The sequence below is a fragment of the Dunckerocampus dactyliophorus genome, chromosome 12 (genome assembly GCF_027744805.1).
Source record: "Dunckerocampus dactyliophorus isolate RoL2022-P2 chromosome 12, RoL_Ddac_1.1, whole genome shotgun sequence".
Taxonomy (NCBI): domain Eukaryota; kingdom Metazoa; phylum Chordata; class Actinopteri; order Syngnathiformes; family Syngnathidae; genus Dunckerocampus; species Dunckerocampus dactyliophorus.
The window spans coordinates 28525915-28539982 of record NC_072830.1 but is presented as its reverse complement, the minus strand read 5'-3'; the positions used below and the strand labels follow the sequence as shown (position 1 = coordinate 28539982).

The window sequence follows — 14068 nt, the reverse complement described above, 5'->3', positions numbered from 1 at the left end:
GAATTAAGATTCAACGGGGTCTTAAAAAAAAAAAAAAAACAACCCCACATATAAAATACAATAATAACCTTTTAAAAGTGATAAGTGCACCACCAGCTGGTTAAAATGTGGAGCAAAATTCAACAAAGAGGCATTTCAGACATACAGTACTGTGCAAAGTCTTCGGGCCACCATTAAATTGCTACGTTTCACATTTGCCCCTCCCGCTCTGCACTTTGTCCATCTATGCCTTCTCCGCCGTTTATGTTGCAGTGGTTTTCATTAGCCCTCGCGCCGGCTGGAGACGGGACAACCACGCACCCCTGCTGCTGATTGGCTACTTTTTGGACATTTAATAGTTGTCGTGTCTTCTAGTAGTAAGCCCGGTTGTTTCCGTCAGCCTGGCCCTCTGCTTCTAAAGACAAGCCTCAGCCGTCTGCTGCTCCCTCCTACTGTAGCTCTGCTCCTACTGCTGGACTTTGTGTGACTCTCGTTAAAGAGTCTAACAGGTTTTCAGCCTCACACTTGTGTATTTAGGGTCCAGACCTATACAGCAGTCATTCCCAACCAGGGGTACGTGCCATGGCACCATGATGAACTAGCTAGCAGTTCAGCATCATTTCCAGAAGTGCCGTCATCGGGGTAATATCGCTCAGGTAAACAAACATGCCGGTGTACGAGACAGAGGATGTTTACAGTGATTACAGCAAAGCTTTTAGTGCTGTGTGAATAGGTCTTAAGGAGGAAGAAACATTTGGAGATGAACTTGTACAACATGGACTTAAGACATAGAGATGAAGATTGGTCGCCTTCAAAACACAGAACGGTAAGTATAAATTACAATTATTGTTTCAAATGTGCTTCTTAATGAGCGTGAATGGGTTTTTGTCAAAAGATGTTTATATAACATGTATAATGCTTTGCAGCCATTGTTGAATAGTGTTTAGAAGACGTTATGTAAACAAGGCATGACTTACTCTCTTGCGCCAACTTTAATGTAGTGGTCGTTCTTCGTCTTCGTTGTCTTTTTTCCCCTGGGTACCGGTGGAATAGCATCCTTTTTCAAAATGCATTTATTCCGTACATTCAAGCCAAGTGCTTCCTGTAAAGGTGTTCCTTCGAAGCAGTCGTCAGTGAAATGATCACTGCAAAGAACAGAACTCGAGGTGGGCGTCCATCTGTCTCGCAATCTCTGCACTTGCTTCGTCGTCTATTGTCTTAAACCTTTCTCTATCGGAAAAGAAAACAAACTTTTACAGTATCAGTCCATCCAGTAGCATCTAGAACATTTTTAGCGGTAATGTTTATTATTCAGCCATGGTTTTAACCACAGAAGGGACCACATTTATGTGGTAACAATAAACCACGTCTTCATTGAGACAAGAAACATGAATGAGTTTTACAAAGGTCAAATTTATTGCATTAGTTTCCATTATTTGTGTACATATGTTCCTATTGAATTCACCCATTTAACAGCTTCACAGTGAGCCTGAACTCGTGTTACCGCATCTCAAGTGTCACGCCATTAGTTTTACTCAACTCACACACACACAGTGTGTTGTTGAATATTACAAACAAAACTTGATCTCATCAATGCCTAGCTGTCGAAGCCAAGAAAAAATGTTCAAATAAAAAAGTTTCATAAGATTGCACTGTTATTACTGAAGGCCCACACCTCACTTTACTTACAAAGACATCCATTGTTAGTCCATGATATAATAATTTAAGACTCTAACAGGAGAAACTATGTTAGATGCAACAAAACAGCTTGGTTATAAGGTGTGTTGAAACATCGGTGAATCTGCCTCCAACTGAATCAACAGTTGGTTTAGTAAATCAACAATCCACACACTAAAATCTATTGCTGTAAAAACTTTCTATGCAGACCTCAGAGGAACACATACAAGGTACTAAAAAAATGAAAGACATAAGTTTTCTTATTGAAGTGCTAAAAAAAAAAGAAATCAATGGCATGGCAGAGGACTTCAGCGAGCATGTTATTTGTTACACATGCAGTCTGCACACAAAGCTTCATTTGTAAACAATAAATAAAAGTAGCCTTAATAATCGCCCTTCAAGGACAACCACCACCTAGCTTTCCAAAGATTACCCTTATTTGGACTCTGGTGCCGCTGAAGAAGAGCTTGCTCCTTGGCTCTCACTTGACTTTGCTTCCTTGTCCTGCGCGTCGATTCTGGCATGCTCACGCTTCACTAATTCTTCCAGCTCAGCCTGGTGACACGAGACACTTTCTGTGACTCAAACTGCCATGAATGACACATGAGAGGCACAATGAAAGCAGCACAATGCTTTGCACAAAGTGAGAAGACACTCGGTGGTGGCGACGAGCGACCACAGAGCACAGGAACGTACGGTTTACATTTTAAGTCGTCACCATCTTTGCCTTATGATGCTGCTGCACATCTAGAAGATGACGACAGAAGCCCATGAAAGCCATATTTCAAGCTTATGCTGAAACTAAAAAACAAATCTAAAACAAAAGAACCTGTGTATCAAAACAAACAAAAGATGTGTTTTTCTAACGTCAGAATAAAGAGAAAGTGTGGCCCTCTTCTGCCTAACTGGAGCAAACACTGACACCTATCGGTAAACATGTGGAAGTGACAGCTAAACTAAACACTGCAACAGTTATGTCATAAAGCATATTGTGAAAGACAACATTTGCTTGTGTTTAAAGAATCTTATAGCATACTTGAAACTTGTGCTTAAAGGGGCCCTATCCTGTTCATTTCAGGTTTTTAAAAATGATATTAGATCCCAGTGGGGCACTACACCAAGTTGATTTTAAGAAAATATTTCCGAAATGTCAAGGTGCGCACTGGAAAAATCTGCATTCTCCTCCTCTTGGCCGACATGCTCCGATTCCGCAGCCGAATGGTTACGTGCTCACGGTTATCAGCTAACAGTGGTATATCCCTCATATAAGTATGACTGGATGAATATTGAAGAATCCAGCGTCCAACTGTGCGGTGTTCACGAAACAGCTGTCCGTGAAGCGGTCAAAGCAGAGGAGCAGTGACCTTGCGGTAGGTCTTTAGCTCCTCGGAAAACAAATAATTCCATTTCTGCCACACTACAGTTTAGATAGACAATTCTTACATTCGAAAAAACACTTTCTGGCCGCCATTTTCAAGAAAAAGAAACAGACGATACTGAGCAGCGGTCAGATGCCATACGTGGACTTCCTAAAGCTGAGACGTAAGAAATTCTAAAGATCTCGTACCCAGTTGTTCACAAAAACACACCAACCTCATGATGTGGCACTTCCACGCAGAACAAGAGAGCAACTTTTGACTCTTTCAATATCAAAGACGTATTATACGTTCTTACAATATAATCCCGAGATTGTATGTACAGTACATTCCAAACAATATGGGGATGAAATAAGAAAGCACAACAATTGATATTACCTTCCATCCCAGCAGCTCAGCGAGCGCCATACAGCCGTCATCACATGTACTGATACGGGCAACATCCCTGTTTTTTGGGGGGGAGGGGAGGGGGGGAGGCACAATGCGTTATCTGGATCAACCACATTCTACAAGCAATTTCTGATACTCATTCACATAAATACAACACTCACATTTTACATCCTCTTTTATATCAATTCAAACTAATTTATTTTTGTTTTCTCTCTTATTTATATTTATATTTTATATATTTATTCTGCGACCAGTCCAGGGTGTACCCCGCCTGTCGCCCGAAGTCAGCTGGGATAGGCTCCAGCATGCCCCCGCGACCCTAATGAGGATGAAGCGGTATAGAAAATGGATGGATGGATGGATATTTATTCTGGACTTTTGCAGTTTAGTGCACACTGTAGATATATTCCTGTACAGTGCTGAAAATAATCTCCTTATTTTTCATAACCAAGTGATACCTCACACATAATGAATGTGTTGTCATCTCAATAATTCTTAGTTACTATACTCACAAATTCAATCCAACAACACTTGTGACAGATTCTAATCTAGCATTTTAAGAAGGTACTTTAATCCATCTCGCAACACAAATAGCCTGATCTCGTGAGATTTGACATGGGTAAAAGCAACTGAACATAAAATGTGTAGACTCTCACCAAAAGTGAATTAACTTCGCTGAAACCAAGCACCAAAGAAAACACGACCTTCTCGCAGAGATAACGAGTCAACGTTGAATCTTTGTCTTTGGCGTCCTCTGGTGGTATACACCAAAAGGTGCATGTCACATGTCTATCTATCGCACTCACTCACGCAGCAGAGAAGACGACGAAGGAAACGGCGAAAGTATTTTTTTTTCAAGTTTTTATGTCGCGTAAGTTACATCTCTGTGAAATAAACAAAGATATATGCAACTGTTAAACCACATGTCCACCATTATCTAAGACTACGTAATTACACTGCGTTGTAACGTTGTGTAAATTATCTTTGTAAGACAAACAAAGATAAACCACGTGTCCTACATAATCTAATATAAAACTATTATACAGCGTTTTAAAGTGAAATAAAAATACATGCAACTGTTAACTCCCATGTCCATCATTAGTCTAAGACTACTACACGCTGTCCTTTGTGTTAAGTCTAGTAACGTGATGGATGTTTTGATTATTTCTTATTTTGTTTGTAGTCAACTTTTATCATCGATTATCGGTTATCAGCTTTTCCCAGCCCCCAATATCAGTATCGGCTCTAAAAATCCCATATCAGTCAGGCTCTAAAACATACTGATGCAACAGCTTGCGGGTAGAAAGAGCTGCATCACATCGGTACCTGTATGCCTTGTCTGAGTCAAAGTCCATTCCTCCACCAAAACCCAGCAGACCTAACATAGGGTCAGACTGCACACACCAACAATACCATTTAGAGCACACTCGACACACAATTATTGGAGCTAAGTTATCAGATACAAGGCGGGGGCCTCACCTGGCCTGTCTTTTCCATGTTGATGAGCAGCCTGGGGCAACTTTTTGAAACCCTGAGGAGAACAAACAACACAGCAAAGGAGAATTAAGATACAGTAGACCAAAACTACTCTGGACAATGTTGTGCAATAATGTGTGTGCTTCATTAAGCTGAAATGATCTGCAGTACCTGCTCACCAGACTTGCAAAAGGCTGGACCTGCAGAGACGTGCCCATGATAATGAGGAGATCACAACGGGGGAAGTCCTGGATGTGCAAAAAGGCAATGAATGCAGATACTTTGCAACATATTCTTTCCAAATGCAGCCTCCGCACCAGCTCACCATCTTCATTGAGGTGAAGAACCGCACAGGTAGGTTCTCTCCAAAAAAGACAATATCTTGGAAAAGGGGACACAGAAGATGATTGTATGACATGTTTTTGGTCAAAAGTATGGTGGATTGTTGAGAGTGGAACAACACAATACTTTAGAAATAAAATACAGGTGGCCCTCGGTTCACAGCATGCTCCCATAAATTTATTAAAAACATCATTACATCCATAAACACAAGACTTGCCCGCGAACAAGTGACGGCACGCAGCGCAAAAATAAACTGTGTGCCTGCTCAGCCACACTGAGGAACAGTAACATCGCTTAGTAGTTAACTTCTTGCACTTCATGTTGAACTGCGCCAAAGAAAGGGAAAGCCATCACGATGGAAGTGAAAATGATCATCAGAAGCTCAGAGAGAGGAGACACGCCGCCAATGTTGGCCGCTCTTTTGGTCCCACCTGCTCAACTGTCATAACAATCATGAAGGATAAAGATTATCGCATGCTAATGGACGCAAGAGAGGGTCATGGATTCCATGTGCTGTTACAAAGAGATCTGGGAGGAGAAGATGAGGTTTTGCTTCCGGGCTAACCAGAGATAATATTTTAAGAAGGTATAAAGGCCTGCAAGACAACCACAGGGATAAAATTCAGGAGTTTTTCTCTTTTTATTAGTGTTCTTGTATTTACTATTTGTATTACTGTATTTTATATGTTGCTCATGTGCTCTATGTACAGTGTGAGTGACTTAATAGTTCATTTGGGTAGAATTTCTGACTTACACCTAAAACTCAACTTCCATCACAGTCTAAGAACGGAACTCGTTCATAACCAGAGGACCTCCTGTAACGGGAAAAAACTGACCTGGTTTGACCAGACTGTTGCATTTCTCACACTTGGGAATGTCCTCAGAAAATATTTTTTCTGCAAAGACAAGGACGTTTTAGTCCCAAACACTGAAAGTCTAACTAATATTATGCATGTAGCAAAACAAAATAAACACCTTTCATCCAGTCCAGGTTGTACTCTTTGCGGCAGGTGAATTTGACGCAGTGGGACGTGTAAAACGTTCCATGGGCTTCAATTAGATCACCACTCTCAAGCCCGGCCACGCGCTCCAGGGTGTCAATATTCTAAACGATGACAAACACATGAATGTTAGTACAGCAACAGGGAGACTTTGCGGACTTTGAGATGGTGTTTTTTTCTGCCTGTGTGTAGCAGCGTTTCAGAAGACCCTTGTCTTTCAGCAGCTTCATGAAGTAGTGACAGACGGTCGGCTGTAGCAAAAGCAATCAACAAAAGAAGAAACACAAATGAAGTGACTCCATTTCTGAGGTTATTATTCAAAGCATTTATGATGTGACTTGGTTGTACCTTAAACTGTCCTGGATAAAGCTCCCTGGCCAAGGCAAAAAAGGGCTCTGGATGTTTCTAGGATAGATCAAGCTGACGTTTGCTTTCCATAAAAAAATACACTGAATGCAGTTTATCCATCAACTCTTCAACCAACCTTGAAATAATCTATCTGGAAGATGGCCTCTGGGTAGGGAAGGTTATATTTCTGCAGGTTTGCATACAGGCCAGTACCAGGTGAGCGAAAATCGGGAATCCCAGCCGCTGTGGACATTGACAGTTATTGAAGTGAAACTACAAACACCACTACCCTAAAATGTTTGTATCTGCTACTGTAAATGCTTTCTTTCCTTATAATACTCACATGTAGATATGCCTGCTCCAGCCATGCAAATGATATTTTTACCTGTAAGAAGCACATCCCCGTAAACCTCCACACACAGCTGATCCATAACCAAAGTGACAGAGACTCACATTTGCCACTCAGGATGTATTGTGCCACTCCCTCCAAAGTCAAATCATCCAAAACCTTTTCTGTTGAGCCCAGGCCCAAAGTGCGAGAAAACAAATTCCGCAGGAAGTCCACTGGCAGGATGTCAGGGGCAAGTAAAATAGTGTAATTAAACTTAACTCCAAATGTAATGGCGGCTTATGATTGTTGCACAGCAGTGTATAGATAAATAGTACACAGAAATAAATAATAATCACCTTATTGACTATTACATAAGAAACAAATTAGCTATTGAGGCAACTACAGTTACTAACTAATAAATAACGAGGTTATGACATACTCTCGGAGTTTCCAGCTGCTTCCTCCTCACTACTATCGTCGGATTGCTCCTAGCAGAAAAACAGTGAAAGTACGTCATAGTATTAGGCGCCGTGTCAACTCATGACAGTGACAGCTTGTTGGATAGCAACCTTTTTTTTTTTTTTACCTCTGGTTCAGATGTAGTTTCCTCCTCTTCCTTTGTAATAGGAAGTTCTAAAAACGTACAACATTAATTCACATGAAATGTCTTGGGAATCTATTTGTGTCGTTAGGCTAGCTACGGCTACTAGCTAAACCAAAGCGAAGATACAACGTCATCTGAATAATCACACATTATGGACATTACATTTGTCCTACCTGGAGCGTCAGACATTTATTCGCCTTTGGACCCTTTCCTGTCAATGTGGCCAGAATGACAATATTTTCACACACTTATGACAGATATCCACTCGCAGTCACCAGTTAGCCTATGTTATTGTCCGCCCAAAAATACAATCCGGGCGTCGGGTGTCCTGCTACCCAAGGGGTTACTGGTTCCTACCTAAGAAATGTATTCGTTTTCCCTAAAAATCAAATATTTCGCTTATTTTTTAAGAGACAAAGATTTGTAAACCTGTAAGCACTAATGCGGTTCCCGTCCACATACGTGAAGACATAAATGTTTTATTATTTGACTTCCGGGACACAAAGCACAAAGGGCGACGATACTTTTTACTTGAAATGTTTCAAGACCAATATAAGACTATGCGATCATGCTTATAATCGGCATAAAACACAGCATAAAAATTTTAAGCAAAAAAAAAAACAACAACCAAAAATCATTAGTTTCAACAAACTAAGTTGCAAACACTTTAACAAAATATATTGTAAATACCACAATATAAGATAACCTAACAGTATAAAAAACTAATACAATTATTCTCTCATTCCCTTTTATTACACACAATTGTTTAAGAAAAGTAAAGTCATGGGTACAAAATAACTAAACAAAAACTACATCACCAAGTTCAATCATTGCGAGGCCTTAAAATCAAATTGGTAGTAGCAAGTTTGTGGGCAGACATTTCAATGTGGAGGGCCAGTAATCGGCACAGTTGCCACCCACTAGCTCCGCCCCTTAACCACTAAGCCACCGTGCCCCCCCTTTAAATACCGTATTAAAAACGAAAAAATATAACTTGGGATACTGCAGTGAATGCACTACCACACAATAGGTAACCATAATGCTGGAACAAACAAATTCACTCAACATCAGATTAACCTGGACATAACATAAATTCACCTTCTTTTTCTTCTCTCAGCCCCACTCATCTTCAACTGCCCTCTGCGTGATCAGTCTCTACTCTAAATGGATTATGAGATTTACATTTCACTCATAAGCTTGCATGCTGCAGAAAATACTGTACATCGGCCACATTCAGTCTGCCTAGCAAACATTATTTGGATTAATTGTGTGAATGCTTACTGTATATTTAAATAGGATTATAAATGACCTTATAGTTAGAGTTTAAGGTATATACTGATTCAAGCTAACCTTTATTTTGAAGATTCTGAGGCTATACACACACATCAGATCTGAATAATGCAATATAACTGGGATGACAAACAATCATCAGCACTGTTTGATTTTGTGTTAACAAAATTTATTTTTCCTCCACAATAAAATCCCCCTTTACAGCTACCATGCGCGATACAGTATATTATTTGTCCTGGTGTGAACTCTTCTCCTAGCTTTTCTTTCACTTCTCACTGACTCCCTGCCTCTAAGCTGAAGCTGTAGCCATTAGCAACGACCTCACACTGTGGTAGCATTTCTTCAAGCAGGATGACCACCAACCCAGGAGATGAAATCCCTTGGAGGGATGACACGTCCAAACGGCGCAGGCCCCTGCAAAATACGAGTTAGATGAAAAAGGAGTATTTAACGTAACAGAAGTGATTAGGAACATTACTTAGGAAACTTATGATCATCTATGATGCTAGTATGAATTACGTACTTGAGGTTCCTCAGAGCAGCCAGCCCGCCAGTGGTGATGCGCGGGCAATGAGAGATGTCCAGCTCCTTTAGAGAGTTTTGGAATACATGGAGCCTGGCCAAGAACCAGTCGTCCACTTCAGGACATCCTCTTAAGGACAGAGTCTGCAAAGATCGCTGCCCCTCTTGGACAGAACACATACAAAACACAAATCCAAATTAATGGCACTGAGATAGCACACATTATCAACATATTGAAGAACAAATTGAGTAATATTTACCCAAATTGGTCAGTCCAGTGTAGTTGATGACTGTATAGCTCATGTCCACTTCCTCAAGGGGTGTGTCTTTATAGTTCAAGAAGTCCCAATTGAATTTGCCCCTGTGGTCTGCACGGAACCAGTCCAACTGGCCAACAAAACTGACGACACAGAACAGATTTGTTTTTGTTTTTTTTGCAATATTATAAACAAATCCAAACCGTGTTTCATTTATTTACACCTGCTATTACAAGACAATGGCAACGAGTTTGCTGTACACAGAAAAACAGTAAAGTAGCAGGAAGTTAGTGGTTATATACTGTAGTCATATTATACCCCTGTATGGTGACCAAAGTAAATGAACACTAACACTAGAAATTCAAACAACATCAAAGTTATACCAACAAATAAAACCATTACAAATATTTACTATGGAAAAGCTTATCTAAATTACAGGGTAAGAATATTTGCTCAATAATTTTCAGGAAAAAAAAGACCAAATGACTCATTTACAACAAAAACACCAACAATCTCAGACAACACCTACCGAAATCCTCCCTTTAAATTCAAGACATAGTATGCCGCTGCAGTGTCAGCCCCATAACGGCTCTCAGTGTAGCTGTAGTAACTGTGAGAGACAAGGACACAGTTAGGTCAGAAAATTATAGACCTCTAATATCATGCATACTGCATAAAAGTATAAATTACTTTGACAAATAAATAGTACGTTTGGTCTGGTTCTGTATTCACAAGGTGTAACTGTCATTTGAGACCTGGCATATGCTTAATTCAAATATATCAACCTTCTTTGAGAGAAACTAAACATTTTTGATGGCTTGCTGGACCTGGTGTAGTGTGGACCTAATGATATGACCAGCTGTGGTGTTTCCTCCTTACACATTTTCCCGCACATGGAGTGAGGACCCAAAATGCTGCCAGAAATGTTCTTACGCATTCTTCTTCTGTAGTCCTCTCCTCTTTAGCCGAGACTTCAAGCTGAGGAGCATCTCGACGTCATAGAAACGCCGGGCGAGGAAGAGGAGCATCCTGATGTGGAGAGGAGGCGAACTCACAGAGCTGGAGCTCCATGGTCGCCTAGCAACAAGGATCCGAGATGATCGCTGACAGCACCTAAGCAGAGACTAAGCAGAGGTATCGAATATATATGTCATTACAATCACTACTGGTTTCCCAAAGACATTAATAACAGAAATTATAGAAACATAAATATAGAAAAGAGCGTCTGCGCATGCCCTAAGCGAACATTTACACCAAATATCTGACATAACAATACGACACATAAACGTTAAAATGCTGTCGCTGAACGTGTCCTTTAATTCAAAATACACATTTGCAATGTATTTGCAGATTATTCTACTAATAGAGCCAAACGTGAAGGGTAACTTACCACCAACGGGGCCGACATATTGTTCTACAGGAAGTCACGAGGGTCAAAATGTGTCTTCCGGGTGTTATTCCTTCCTTGATCACACAAGGTCGCTATAGACACGTGCCTTCCCTATTATAGTTAGCATGGAATGTCACGCACACACTTTATTTACTACATTACACAAGCTCGACCGTAAATATAATTGGTATTAAGCATAGGAGTTTTTCAAATACAAATGGTAACCTTAAAAAAAAATAGAAAATAACAATAATGTTCAATCATTCGATATCATATAACCAGTAGAAATTGATATGATGCTGCAAGCTGTCATGGTGATTGTCTTACCCCTCCAAACATCAACTGGAACATTCCGTGTTTCCTTGGGACAGCAAACACAAATGCAGGTGAAACGCTCAGCTGGCAGATGTGACCCCAGTATGACTCTATTGCATGCACCCACACACTGTAAATACACACACACACACACACACACAAATATCACATTTGTGTGAGAGACGTCTGGCACTTGCTGGTATCGCCGATGAGCAAAAAAACACATGATGGCTCATGCTTTCCCCTGATGAGAAGAGGTGCCAGTGTACATAGACGACTTGAATGATCACACGGACCACTGAACCTACAAATAGTGGCGAAAGGCTAAATGAATAGTTAGCGATGTGTACCAGTGCAAGATGCATTGCCCTACAAACGGTGTTTCTGCTCTTTCGTGCATGTCCTGACTCTTAACATGGAAGCTGATTAGCATTCTGGTGTGACGTGAACATTTAAATATTCTGTTTGCAGCATTGAAATTTCTTTGAACCAAACCCAGATCGATCGGTGGCGGATTAAGATCCAGATTCATCAAATGCCAAGAACACTGATGAGGTTTCATCAAAGTATTTTCCTTTGAAATGGCTCATACGGTGTTCTTGTTTGCGTCTTTGTGAGTATCTCCGTATGGATTGTTGCGCAGCCGCCACATTTGTTGTGCTCATCAATCTTTCATCAAATCTTAATGGACCTTAAAAAGGAAACCACAGAGTAGCATGATGTTTAAGGGCCAAGAAAGCATATACAGGGTCATAAAGAATGTATCGTTTCCTAAACGCAGTACTCTTGAAAAGCGCAGGCCAGGACTTACGCCTTTTTTCACAGAAAAATCCATTTCCAGTTTGACAATGACACATTTCGTACTTGTAATTAGGAAAAATACTCAGGTATTATTATTTTATTTATTATTTTCCATTTGGTCAACCACTTCATCTCATGTCAATGTTAGAGTATATTAGAGTGTAGACTTTGGTACACAGCAGCGCTTTTCACGGGAGTTACGTTCCACCAGTGAATAGTGAAAATCTGCGAGAAATTGATACACCCATAAAAATGTCTATTTTTAACACCCTCCGGACCCTCCTTCTAGCTTGACGTTGACGTTCTCTTACGATTATGGATCAACTTTTACAACAAAAGTGCCCGTTGGACTTATTAGATTAAGTTCAGCTCCAGGACCCTCTTTCTTCAGTTGGCATTGTTCGCTCGCAATGGAAGCTAACAAGCTAAATGCAAAATTCAGGTTAAGTCCTAAATATGCCTGACACACTTGTCAACCGCTTTTTAAATGATAAAATGTTTATGCACTCGCCACTAATGAATGATAATGATGATCGATTGAACAGATGAATCAGAGTCACCGACAAGCGCTTCCGCCTGTTGTGGGGCCGCCTCCTGTTACATTCCATGTCCTCGCTTGGTTCCTGCCTTCTCCTTGTTTTCCCTCTCTCTTCAGACCCCACACTCCCAGCGGGAGGCGGAGCTGCTGGACGCACCTGACTCCAATTGACACCGACCTACTTAGGCCCTGTGCTGCCAGCTGTGAGGCGTCGGATTATTGAACCTGCTGCTACACCAAACGCCCGAGCTTTGTTCTCGCCGATTACTTTTTGCCTCCAGCAGCTACCTGCCTCAGCCAGGGTAAATTGTGGCTTTGTTTCTCATGGTACGTTTTTCACCATCGCTTTTTGTTCAAGTTTCGTCCATTAAAGACTCTGACAAAAACCTGCGCCTCTCCTCGCCTCTGCATCTGGGGTCCAAACAAACACACGCCACACCGTAACAGAATAATCCGACCAAAGGATTATGGACCCCGCGGAGTCCGACCCCCTCAAGCGAGCACTCCACAACCTTGCGCATCGCATGGGTCAGCAGGAAGAGCAGGTTGGTGCACTGGGCGCCTGTGTGACCAACATGGCCGAGCGACAGGACTCTCGGTTGAAAACCCTCGAGACCCAGATCAGCGCCCTCCTGTCGGCCGTTCAGCTCAGCGCCGCCTCCACACCCCTTCCTGCAACCGACGCGACCCCTTCGCTCCCCGACCTTCCCGCGGCCCCTGACGCCGGCTCGCCCTCCATTTGCTCCTTGCTCTCAAGGCCTGAGCGCTTTTCTGGGGACACCGGTGACGTACGCTCTTTTTTAACTCAGTGTGAACTCCATTTCGAGTTACAAGCAGGGGCCTTCCGCTCTGAAAGGGCCCGGGTGGCGTTTGTCACCTCTCACCTGTCTGGACGAGCGGCGGCCTGGGCCACTGCCGAATGGGGGCGCCAATCCCCCGTCTGCTCCTCCTATGCAGTCTTCTCCCGAACTCTGGAACAAATCTTTCAAAGGACGCCGCCAGGCCGCGAGGCTTCACGTGCACTCCTTCGTCTCCGCCAAGGACGGCGCAGCGTATCGGACTACGCCATAGAGTTCCGTGCGCTTGCAGCCCAAAGTGACTGGAACCCCGCGGCACTTCTGGATGCATTTTTTTCCGGACTATCAGACGCCATCAAGGATCACATGATCTCTGTAGAATCCCCTTCGGACCTGGACGACCTCATTTCCCTGGCTGTCCGGATGGATAAGCGCCTCGCCGCCCGAGAGGAGGATAAAGGCCATCGACGGGCGCCCTCAACATTTCCTCACGCCACAAACGATGACGGGGTGCGCCACTCCTACACCAAGTCACACGGTGCTCTCCCGGGCGACGAGCCCATGCAACTTGGAGGCAGCCGCCTCACGCCGGCAGAGAGGAGTCGACGCCACCAGCTGCACCTCTGCATCTACT

The 14068-nt window shown here is 42.3% G+C and overlaps 2 protein-coding genes across 6 annotated transcripts; both read right to left on the bottom strand.

Moving 5' to 3' along the window:
- Positions 1–1372: 1372 nt before the first annotated feature.
- sirt2 (sirtuin 2 (silent mating type information regulation 2, homolog) 2 (S. cerevisiae)) lies at positions 1373–9069 on the bottom strand. 5 transcript variants are annotated; one of them, XM_054793950.1, is made up of 17 exons: positions 8623–9069; positions 7698–7735; positions 7507–7553; positions 7360–7408; positions 7043–7153; positions 6933–6974; positions 6726–6832; positions 6590–6646; positions 6424–6492; positions 6216–6345; positions 6077–6136; positions 5224–5279; positions 5070–5146; positions 4902–4953; positions 4749–4816; positions 3411–3477; positions 1373–2211 (listed from the first exon to the last, which is right to left on the bottom strand). In XM_054793950.1, exons 2-17 carry the CDS (start codon positions 7711–7713, stop codon positions 2092–2094), a joined length of 1128 nt encoding a protein of 375 aa, XP_054649925.1. In that variant the 5' UTR covers positions 7714–7735; positions 8623–9069; the 3' UTR covers positions 1373–2091. The 5 variants fall into 5 exon arrangements, with proteins under 5 accessions (XP_054649925.1, XP_054649929.1, XP_054649926.1 ...); XM_054793954.1 differs by lacking the exon at positions 7698–7735; XM_054793951.1 differs by lacking the exon at positions 8623–9069 and having other exon boundaries at positions 1373–2243; positions 7698–8600.
- Positions 9070–9086: 17 nt separating this feature from the next.
- dmac2 (distal membrane arm assembly component 2) lies at positions 9087–10621 on the bottom strand. The gene is made up of 5 exons (XM_054794933.1): positions 10527–10621; positions 10123–10203; positions 9597–9736; positions 9338–9500; positions 9087–9228 (listed from the first exon to the last, which is right to left on the bottom strand). The coding sequence occupies exons 1-5, from the start codon at positions 10619–10621 to the stop codon at positions 9087–9089; spliced, it is 621 nt and encodes a 206-aa protein (XP_054650908.1).
- Between the last annotated feature and the right edge of the window lie 3447 nt (positions 10622–14068).

Excerpts from the sequence above, each read along its gene's own strand:
- sirt2 (XM_054793950.1), bottom strand. Across the intron at positions 6,346-6,423 it reads TGAAACGCTGCTACACACAG|AATATTGACACCCTGGAGCG; the intron begins GCAGAAAAAAAC and ends GTCATCGTTTAG. Across the intron at positions 6,137-6,215 it reads CAACCTGGACTGGATGAAAG|AAAAAATATTTTCTGAGGAC; the intron begins GTGTTTATTTTG and ends TTGTCTTTGCAG.
- dmac2 (XM_054794933.1), bottom strand. The coding sequence starts at position 10,621 with ATGCTCCTCTTCCTCGCCCGGCGTTTCTATGACGTCGAGATGCTCCTC. Across the intron at positions 10,204-10,526 it reads GGACTACAGAAGAAGAATGC|TTACTACAGCTACACTGAGA; the intron begins GTAAGAACATTT and ends TGTCTCTCACAG. Across the intron at positions 9,737-10,122 it reads AATTTAAAGGGAGGATTTCG|TTTTGTTGGCCAGTTGGACT; the intron begins GTAGGTGTTGTC and ends CTGTGTCGTCAG.